This window comes from Tarenaya hassleriana, unplaced genomic scaffold, assembly GCF_000463585.1.
Source record: "Tarenaya hassleriana unplaced genomic scaffold, ASM46358v1 Cleome94, whole genome shotgun sequence".
NCBI lineage: Eukaryota > Viridiplantae > Streptophyta > Magnoliopsida > Brassicales > Cleomaceae > Tarenaya > Tarenaya hassleriana.
The window spans coordinates 257,845-269,187 of record NW_010971790.1 but is presented as its reverse complement, the minus strand read 5'-3'; the positions used below and the strand labels follow the sequence as shown (position 1 = coordinate 269,187).

Here is an 11,343-nt window from a genome sequence, read left to right as displayed (position 1 = left end):
CAGAAGACCTTCAGAATGAAGCTTCTGTATGCGCTTCTCGTTTATATGGCCTAGACGACAATGCCAGAGGAAGGTCGGGTTTAAGTCGTTCGGCTTAAACCGTTTAGTACTCACGTTATAGATGGATGAAGTTGAGTTCGAAGGCTGATCATTCAAGACGTATAAACCATTAACTAGATAACCATTACCATAGTAAATACTGTCTCGATAAATCATCAAATTCGAGTTCGCAATCACAAATCGAAAACCATCCAAATCCAGACAAGAAATAGAAATAATGTTTCGGCTAATCGCAGGAACATAGTAACAATTACTCAATTCTAAAACAAGTCCAGAAGGAAGATGTAAATCATAAACGCCAACACATAATGCAATAACTCTTGCTCCATTTCCGACGCGTAGATCCGCTTCTTCTTAGTCCCTGCACATTTCCACAAATGTGTGAAGCACTTCAGGTATCCAATACCCACGAAGATGTAGTAAAGATGTTAGCTTCTATAACATGAATACCTGAGGCAGAAGCTTCACTAAGCTTCTTATCCTTCAGATCCTCCAAGTAAAGGTGACAATTACGCTTCCAGTGTCCAGACACTCCGCAGTAATGACAGTCACCCTTATCGGGCTTAGGCTTAGGCGTAGAGGCAACTTTTGTCTTTTTCGACGCCTTCTTATTGGCTTTGCCCCGCTGCTTCTTGCCGGAGTTGTTCTCAGCATCAAGCATAGTCTTGGGCACCACGATATCCTGCTCGGCCGATTTCAGCATCCCATGGAGTTCGACTAAGCTCTTAGTCATCCCGTGCATATGGTACTGCATAACGAACTGGTTATGGTAACGGGAAAATGTTTTGCATCTCATGCTACGCTATTTAGGATCTTTCTACAAACTTTTAGCGAACAAAATATCCAACTTGCTATAGGCCACGAGTACAGTGTACTAGTGGCAAACAGCAGTACATGACAATTGAAATGTCGAAACAAAGCCATAGACATTGAGGTGATTAGGCGTCTCTCATGAGCGACCGTACCCAAATTGATCTTAGACCATTGGTTACCTATACCTTTCATAGACGCGATGCATAAGAATCAAAAGGATGATCATTAAAAGCTGTAAACAATGCAGGATCATATCATAGAAATTCCTAACCCGTTTGACAAAACCATGGGGATGCACCTATGCAATGTTCACTTCTTACATCAAGAAATGAGGACCCACTGGCAAGCAATCACATGAGTTGATCTTGATAACCACAATCTTGTAATTATCTCTGTGTTTCTCTCAAGCCATCTTACTTTTGGCTACTAGAGACTTGGAAGAGCTGCTTATATTCCTGAAAAAAAGAGCTCGGTTTACTCACAGAGGCGCTTTACTCAAAAACCTTTTTGTTTCAACAGAGCAAGTTCCAAAGTAGCAAAGCAGGAGATATATCATGAAGGTAATTACCAAAATCCATTATACTGAGTAATAATGATCTTCCATGCTGTTGTTAACTCCTAAAACTCTCTGATGCAGTTACTGGGCTGGATGCACCGGAAGTTCAGACAGAATAGCAATGAATCACTCAAGGATTTTGTCATTGGTTAGTGCTCCTCTGCCATGGTTTTGCATATGAAAGTGTAAAAGTAGAGATATGGACCCCCAATGTTACATTTGGAATTGATTAGGATGACGTAGAAAATCTGAAAATGGGGAAATAACGTTCATGAAGGCCTGCATAGCACCATGTTGTACATGCTACTCGTAGACTTGTGTTGAACACATGCTGCTAGATATGTACAGAGGCTTCCTTTTCAAATCATGTATTGCATGTCAACACACTTAATACCCTAGTGAAAACCACAGTTAATATAATATACGCATGAAAATTACCTTGATAGGAAACATTCTCAGGGATAAATTTAGAACCATCCCACTCTGCTTTTGACATTATTTTATCAGAAAATTCTGGCACACATGTACCTGGACAGCCGCCACACCCTGAGCAATACTGCTACGCTAAACCAATTTATGGAACCAAATTCTACGGACAGAACCCGCCAGATTACTTCAGAAAATCCTTTGCCGGCATTGAAGCAACACAAGTTGATGAAGAAGATCATGAAGATGAAGAGTCAGCAGTAGTTTCTGAGATCTTCCATGGCTTTCTTGCAATTGGCACCCTTGGCTCAGACCCTAATGTCAGTACCCCATCAACACCGACATTCACCATCTCCTTAGAGAATGAGACTGGAAAGGAAACAGAGGTAACAGAAAGAGAACTGAAACTCCTTAATGATAATTTGGAGAAGATTCTTGGAGCTGAAGTCAAAGAAGAGATATGTGATGCCTCTTCGGGGAGAAACAGTCATGTCAGTGCTGGCAGAAGCAGCCAAGGAAGTACCATCACTCTAACTGGGAAGACTTTGGAGATTCCGGAGACCAACCGCAGTGGAAGTAATGTCTGTCCTCTCCAGGGATATCTCTTTGGATCAGCAATTGAAATGTCGGAAACAACAACAGCAAAGAAGGAACATAGGACATCTCTGAGAGAGCTGTTTCAAAAGACTAAAATAACGGATGAGTACAGTGGAGGAAGGTGTGAGAGAGATGAAAAACGAACAGAGAAGGATGCACATAAATCAGCAGTCAATATGATGAAAAAGATGCTGAAGAAAAAAGTTCCACAAGTATCCAGAAGCTCCACAGCAGCATATGCTCGAGAAGCAAATTCATCCTCGGCGGAAACAAAACTTAACAAGGTACACCTAATAAACTCTAAAACGATATCCTCAGTTCCATTCTTCATAAGGCTGTGACAGATAATTAACTTTGACAGTAACAGTATAACATTTGAGGTAAGATATGAAGCTAATTATTGATGAAAGCAAGATACTGACAACGGCTAGTTATATGAGTTTTGATCAACATGACAAGAAATCTCTGGCCTCTAAGCTTCGGCAGTGAATGTACAAGGATATCGGTTTGCTTTCAGGAAGAAGGAAAGAAGGTAACCGTAAGAAAACAAACGAGTTAGTTTTCATAGAAAAAAACAGAAGTCTAGCCAAGATTAAATCAGATTCAAGTTGCAACTATTCCTGAGAGTGCCATCACATTGTAAGCAAACAATCCTTATTATGGAATGGTAGTACCTTTGATGCATTCAAGTCATTCCATTTCCGGACACTATGTATATAACCTGCATGATTAACACACCATGGTAAACTGAACATGAACATCTTCAACAAGGAAGAGACGGTAATTGGACTATTCTATCGACTATTTCAGTAAAAACTCACCACAGAGGGCAGCTAAAATCAGACAACAATTTTCAGAATTTATTGACGATGCATGTGATAAATTCTTTTACAAATCTATATTCGATTTGAGCCGTTGGTGGTAACGGGAAAATGTTTTGCATCTCATGCTACGCTATTTAGGATCTTTCTACAAACTTTTAGCGAACAAAATATCCAACTTGCTATAGGCCACGAGTACAGTGTACTAGTGGCAAACAGCAGTACATGACAATTGAAATGTCGAAACAAAGCCATAGACATTGAGGTGATTAGGCGTCTCTCATGAGCGACCGTACCCAAATTGATCTTAGACCATTGGTTACCTATACCTTTCATAGACGCGATGCATAAGAATCAAAAGGATGATCATTAAAAGCTGTAAACAATGCAGGATCATATCATAGAAATTCCTAACCCGTTTGACAAAACCATGGGGATGCACCTATGCAATGTTCACTTCTTACATCAAGAAATGAGGACCCACTGGCAAGCAATCACATGAGTTGATCTTGATAACCACAATCTTGTAATTATCTCTGTGTTTCTCTCAAGCCATCTTACTTTTGGCTACTAGAGACTTGGAAGAGCTGCTTATATTCCTGAAAAAAAGAGCTCGGTTTACTCACAGAGGCGCTTTACTCAAAAACCTTTTTGTTTCAACAGAGCAAGTTCCAAAGTAGCAAAGCAGGAGATATATCATGAAGGTAATTACCAAAATCCATTATACTGAGTAATAATGATCTTCCATGCTGTTGTTAACTCCTAAAACTCTCTGATGCAGTTACTGGGCTGGATGCACCGGAAGTTCAGACAGAATAGCAATGAATCACTCAAGGATTTTGTCATTGGTTAGTGCTCCTCTGCCATGGTTTTGCATATGAAAGTGTAAAAGTAGAGATATGGACCCCCAATGTTACATTTGGAATTGATTAGGATGACGTAGAAAATCTGAAAATGGGGAAATAACGTTCATGAAGGCCTGCATAGCACCATGTTGTACATGCTACTCGTAGACTTGTGTTGAACACATGCTGCTAGATATGTACAGAGGCTTCCTTTTCAAATCATGTATTGCATGTCAACACACTTAATACCCTAGTGAAAACCACAGTTAATATAATATACGCATGAAAATTACCTTGATAGGAAACATTCTCAGGGATAAATTTAGAACCATCCCACTCTGCTTTTGACATTATTTTATCAGAAAATTCTGGCACACATGTACCTGGACAGCCGCCACACCCTGAGCAATACTGCTACGCTAAACCAATTTATGGAACCAAATTCTACGGACAGAACCCGCCAGATTACTTCAGAAAATCCTTTGCCGGCATTGAAGCAACACAAGTTGATGAAGAAGATCATGAAGATGAAGAGTCAGCAGTAGTTTCTGAGATCTTCCATGGCTTTCTTGCAATTGGCACCCTTGGCTCAGACCCTAATGTCAGTACCCCATCAACACCGACATTCACCATCTCCTTAGAGAATGAGACTGGAAAGGAAACAGAGGTAACAGAAAGAGAACTGAAACTCCTTAATGATAATTTGGAGAAGATTCTTGGAGCTGAAGTCAAAGAAGAGATATGTGATGCCTCTTCGGGGAGAAACAGTCATGTCAGTGCTGGCAGAAGCAGCCAAGGAAGTACCATCACTCTAACTGGGAAGACTTTGGAGATTCCGGAGACCAACCGCAGTGGAAGTAATGTCTGTCCTCTCCAGGGATATCTCTTTGGATCAGCAATTGAAATGTCGGAAACAACAACAGCAAAGAAGGAACATAGGACATCTCTGAGAGAGCTGTTTCAAAAGACTAAAATAACGGATGAGTACAGTGGAGGAAGGTGTGAGAGAGATGAAAAACGAACAGAGAAGGATGCACATAAATCAGCAGTCAATATGATGAAAAAGATGCTGAAGAAAAAAGTTCCACAAGTATCCAGAAGCTCCACAGCAGCATATGCTCGAGAAGCAAATTCATCCTCGGCGGAAACAAAACTTAACAAGGTACACCTAATAAACTCTAAAACGATATCCTCAGTTCCATTCTTCATAAGGCTGTGACAGATAATTAACTTTGACAGTAACAGTATAACATTTGAGGTAAGATATGAAGCTAATTATTGATGAAAGCAAGATACTGACAACGGCTAGTTATATGAGTTTTGATCAACATGACAAGAAATCTCTGGCCTCTAAGCTTCGGCAGTGAATGTACAAGGATATCGGTTTGCTTCAAAGCCGTATTTTGATACTTTTAGTTGCATGTGGCATGTTTTTCATGTTTCCGTACATGGCATGTAGATCCTACACATATTTCACAGAAAAGTGCATCCTGAAAGTTCAACAGCAAGTAAAATGCCCATGAAACTCCCCAAAGACAAAAAGAAGCACAGGAGCATCTCTTCTGATGGTGCAAGCAATGATGAAGGCTGGACTTTCCCGAAAAGTGACACTATGGCACTTGCTCAGGGTGCCATTCCTGATGACAAGGGGACAAGAAACTGCTACAAGAGCCAGTTCAATACTCAGTTCACTTTAAAAAGTGACTCAAACGGGAACAGGGAGTTCTGGATCAAATCAGATGCAGACTGTAAGTTAAAAAAAGAAGAAGCCACATTCTCTATCATAAAACCCATGCCATCTAACACCACAGTTGTATATACTCAATCTTTGACTGTTGCTGCAGATTTGGTATTGGAGCTCTAAGTCAAACGCTCGGCTGCTGGATGGTTATTGGTTATCAGTGGTCAGTCTCAAGTATGAGGCACTACCCTATCATCAAATCTACTTATTAATGTTTACCCTTGTCCATATATGAACCATATGGTGTGCATGTCTAAGAGAATCCGAGACCGAGAATAAGAAATTATCGTGTGTGTGTGTGTGTTCTGTCGTGTATTTCCAACCCCCATGTTGATTATTGTGGTGTATGCTCATTGCTCAATGTTTCTTGCCCCCAGAATCAAACCATAAACCAAATTTCATTTGCCAGGCAGAGAAATCGTCAGCGTATTATCGAAAAGGGTGGAATAGAAATAATGGTAATGTATGGTGAAGATACAGACAAAAGGGAACAGACAAAAGATGGAAGCCGCCATATCTCGTCGGCTGTAAGATCCGAATGGCATCAGGACAGATATAAAGATCAAGACGTTAAAAGACACAACAACTCTAACCATTGTCCTAATGTGAAACAGCGAGCTGCAAGATAGCAACATCGACCAGACAAGAGTTATCGCCATTGTCGAAAACACATAAAAAAGTCTAGGCATCGTGATAACATCATCATACATACCCAATATAGATTTGGATTCCCACCTCGAGCAATACCGCTCTCGGAGGAGTAAAATCACGGAATCAGAGACACAGAAATGCAAAACCACAAAAAAGAAGATATTAGCAGGAAAAAAAAACCATTTTCTCCAATTTGCAGAATGCGACGAAAGGAAGATACCGGAAGACGTTTCGTCACTCGTTTTCTCGGCAACCAAACAGGAAATCCACCCGTTGGGGAGGGGGTAGCAATAACATTACAAAAAAAAAACGTAATTAGAATGCCAGAGTTTCCGGATTCTTGCCTGAACTGAGAGATTCAAGATCCCGGTCTCCGTCGTCTTCGATGCTCAATCCCTCCAGAAAAAAAAAATCTAATGCTCCCCGTAATGAAATCCAAAGGCAGTCTTTTTTTGTTAACGGTTTTTTTTTAAATTATTATTTTGTGAAAAAATAAATAAATTCCTCCTATATCTTTTTAAAATTAAAAATCTTAAATAGGTATCTAATATTGGTTTTCATTAGGTTTTTTTTGTTTACTATTAGTATTCACATTATTATTTTATTTATAATTGTGTACAATGAATTAATTAACTATAGTTAATTTTGAGATAATGGTAATAATGGATATTTTAATTTTGAATTGATTTAAATATTTACATAAAATATAGATATCCAACTTCAATAGTATATTTCGATTCTATTTGGTATATTTCTTCAAATTATTGTTTATTTATATTCTTATGTTTATTTTGTGTAAAATCTTATATAAAAATAATTAGGTTTGAAGGTTTCTCATAAAATTATCTAAATATCCACATTATCAAGTTTCTCAAATTTTATTGAACATTTGATATAATTCAATTGCTTGCAAAAAAATCACATCACCTCCCATCTCATCATTTTTAATGATATGTATTGGGCTATTAATAAATATTTAAAATTCGCATTGTGCAATTTGTAACCACTTGCAGCCGGGGAAACATATTTGATGGAAGAGACACTGAAGATTTATTGGTTGATATTGATGAAAAGGAAGTTTTAGCATCTTAGTCATGGTACGTTTTTTGTTCAATTTATTTTTAATTTTATACTCTATTAAATATCTGTTGTAAAATGAAAAAGGAGATATGTGAAGGAGAGTATTTCTTTTATTGTTTTTTCTTTTTGGTGTGTATTGAAAATAATTTACACATATCTATTTATAGACTTACAAAGGTGTGAAACAATATTTTATAAATTAAATAATAAAAATATTACAAGAAGAATAAATATAGATATTCATTATTTTGTAAATTTCTTAACACTCTCCCTTGAAGGCCTATTGACCAAAAGATATATTTTGATACTGTCTCGTTAAAAAATCTTACCAAGAAAACCCAGTAGAACAAAATTTGGTGAAAAAAGAGTACAGTACATATCTTTTCTCTCCCTGAAAAAATCATCCTTTAATATCTCTCAAATGTCGCATTCTAATCATGTGTACCATCTTCTTAAATGTTGATTTGGGTAGAGACTTAGTGAATAAATCTGCTGGATTCTCACTTGAATTAATTTGATGAATGCTTATTTCACCATTTTCTTGGAGATCATGAGTTAAGAAGAACTTTGGCGAGATATGTTTTGTTTTGTCACCTTTGATGTAACCATTCTTTAATTGCGTTATGCATGCAGTATTATCTTCAAATAAGATTGTAGGAATATCTTTATCGGTTGAAAGGCCACATGTTCTCCAAATATGGTGAGATATCGATCTCAACCAAATATATTCTCGGCTTGCCTCATAAATCGCCAATATTTCTGCGTGATTAGTTGAAGTTGCAACCAAAGTTTGCTTTGTAGAACACCATGAAGTTGCAGTTCCACCATAAGTGAATACATATCCTGATTGAGATCGGGCTTTATGCGGATCTGATAAATATCCTGCATCTGCATAACCAATTAAATCTGATTTGGTCATATTAGAATAATATAAACCCATATCCATAACCCCTCGAAAATATCTAAATACATATTTCACGCCATTCCAATATCTTCGAGTTTGTGAAAAACTATATCTTGCCAATAAACTCACGACAAATGATATATCAGGACGTGTATTATTCGCAAGATACATTAATGCTCCAATAGCACTAAGATATGACACTTCAGGGCCAAGTAGTTTTTCATTTTCATCATGAGGTCTAAATGCATCTTTATTAACATTTAATGACCTTACTACCATGAGAGTACTTAATGGATGAGCTTTATCCATATAAAATCTTTTAAGTACTTTTTCCAAATAAGTAGATTGATATAAGAAAACTCCATCTTTTAGATGTTCAATTTGAAGACCTAAATAATATTTTGTTTTTCCAAGGTCTTTCATTTCAAACTCCTTTTTTAAACATTGCACAACTTGTAATAACTTTTCAGGAGAACCGATGATATTTAAATCATCTACATAAACAGAAATTATGACGAATTTAGATCCTATGATTTTTATGAACATGACATAATGGATCATTATTATAACATTCTTTTATTAAAAATTCACTCAAACGGTTATACCACATCCGTCCTAATTGTTTCAATCCATACAACATTTTGTTTAACTTTACTGAGTAATTTTTCCGGGAATTATCAATATATGGTTCAGACACTTTAAATCCTTCAGGAATGTTCATATAAATATTATGATTTAATGATCCATATAAATAAAGTGTGACTATATCCATGAGGCGCATTTCAAGTCTTTCATGTACTGTCAAACATATTTGTTGGTTGTGATGCTCTAGGATGATCCGTGATATGACATTTTGACTATGTATTGATTCATTGGTTTATGAATGCATTACTTTTCCCGTTATATGATTAGCATGTTTGTTATATTACGGTAAATATCCTTGAATCATTGCAGATGATTCTAAATTCCCTGGTCAGTTATCATTGTGGGAACAATGATGAATTAAGACCAGCATGATGTGTGATAGATGATTATGATCATATGCATTAGATGCAAATCACAATCATGGGTTCTCGTTTGGAACGAGTTACTGGATGACCCGCATGAGATTGTCACATGGACATGAGTCATGACTTGAATCTCATACAGCGGTTCGTTCTTGGATCCTCAGACCTGAGATGTCTAGAGTATCTGATATGAGGAGTGACGTGTCTTGACTGCGTCAAACGTCGTCTTTAACCGGATGATCATAACGGCGTTGCTCAGATACGTTCACGAATCATATGCAGATAGTAGACATGCAATACCGTTCCGCAAATGCCAGACCGTCCGTTCCAGGTCTGGAACGGACGGTCCAGGGGCTCAGACCGTCCGTTCTGCGTTGAAATACGGACCGTCCGTTCTGCGTAGAAAGTCAGAACGTCCGTTCCATGCCTTGGAACGGACGGTCTGACTTACGGGCAGTTTTCGTTTTTCGCGTTTTAAGGGTTTTGGGCAATTCTAATTAAAGAGAGAGCCGCCACAAACCCTAGAGAACGAACCTCAGACGTCCAAGACACTCATGAGAGCTTAGAGAAGCTGGATTTCGAGTTCTAGTGATTGGAATATCGATTCCAAGTCAAGGACATCGGTTTTTCTCTTCACGAATCCTAGCAGATACGTTCCAAAGCGTTGGAATTCATCCCGCCGGTGTGGATACGTGTAGAGGAGTTGTGCTTTCAACTCTTGGTGATTAAAACAGGCCCTGGATCGATTGATACTTCCAGATCTTGAAAGAACGAGGTAAGTATTCGAATCCCACGACGATATACACGATTATTCGGGTTATTGCACAATTGGTTTTTGTGTGACGTTTGGCTAGGTTTAGATCTTTCCTTCCGCTGCATGAAACCTAGAAACCAAACCCTAGATCGATGAGATCGCATGCTAGGAACCCGAAGGGAACCCCAACACTCGTGGCATTGGCTGCAGGCTCTGGTGGTAAAGCCCCTTCCAGGACGTATGACTTCTTATCGTGCTTGAGAACTATTCTCAAGTTACGATACCAGTCCAAGAAGTTCATCCCGATAAGCTTATCCTTCTCAAGGATAGATCGCATCGTCAAACTCGGTACGCTATCGGTTGACGCCATGTCCTACAAAAGAGACAAAACAAAACGAACAAAACAAAATTGCAGATTCTATCAATGATCTACTACCAGCTAGTCCATCATCAATCAATGAAAACATGGATGCAAACACAAGCTATATTCTCATAAAGAAAACTAACACTATAATAATTTTCTATATGGGACTAAGATCCGTATTTCACATAAGAACAAGTTTTTACACTCAGCCTTATGCTATTTAGGTAGACATCTAATGTCAATCACATCCAATGTGATTCTTAGATCTTTTATGAGACTAGGATATCAAACATCACTGCATACTTGTCTCATCTGTACCATTAAGTCTCGAGTCAAACTCGACAACTTAACCTAAGATTAACCATATTCAAGCTGTGCGAACCACGATTTCCCACCCTGCCTCACAAAGATAATCCGGCACGCTCAGATTTGGCATGACCCGTGTTACGGATGATCGATGCCTTGACAGGCGCTCTAGTAATGGGAGGTACACACAGCATTACATGAAAAATGGATTTTCGAAACCACACTAGATCAAGCATCTACTTTCAAGCTATGAGAACCACCATTTATCCATCTTGCCTCACCAAGATAATACGGCACACCCAGCTTTGGCATGGCCCATGACACGTACGATGAAGGCCTTGACAAGTGCTTTACTCATAGAGCTACTAGCTAGATCTAACCGGTTTCTGTGCAACGATTAACATAATCCGAATAGACA

General features: G+C 38.3%; 1 protein-coding gene and 1 long non-coding RNA gene across 5 annotated transcripts; one reads left to right on the top strand and one right to left on the bottom strand.

Annotated features, from left to right (window-relative positions):
• The first annotated feature begins 1,335 nt into the window (after positions 1-1,335).
• Positions 1,336-6,232, top strand: LOC104804714 (protein LAZY 1-like). 2 transcript variants are annotated; one of them, XM_010529057.1, is made up of 5 exons: positions 1,336-1,433; positions 1,511-1,577; positions 1,937-2,736; positions 5,578-5,866; positions 5,963-6,232. In XM_010529057.1, exons 1-5 carry the CDS (start codon positions 1,428-1,430, stop codon positions 5,980-5,982), a joined length of 1,182 nt encoding a protein of 393 aa, XP_010527359.1. In that variant the 5' UTR covers positions 1,336-1,427; the 3' UTR covers positions 5,983-6,232. The 2 variants fall into 2 exon arrangements, with proteins under 2 accessions (XP_010527359.1, XP_010527358.1); XM_010529056.1 differs by lacking the exons at positions 1,336-1,433; positions 1,511-1,577; positions 1,937-2,736 and adding exons at positions 3,880-3,977; positions 4,055-4,121; positions 4,481-5,280.
• On the bottom strand, positions 2,966-4,575 carry LOC104804712. 3 transcript variants are annotated; one of them, XR_770381.2, is made up of 4 exons: positions 4,412-4,575; positions 3,986-4,221; positions 3,738-3,872; positions 2,966-3,173 (listed from the first exon to the last, which is right to left on the bottom strand). It is a non-coding gene; the product is annotated as an uncharacterized LOC104804712 (long non-coding RNA). The 3 variants fall into 3 exon arrangements; XR_002023775.1 differs by having other exon boundaries at positions 3,689-3,872; positions 3,986-4,575; XR_002023774.1 differs by having other exon boundaries at positions 3,986-4,575.
• Positions 6,233-11,343: the final 5,111 nt, after the last annotated feature.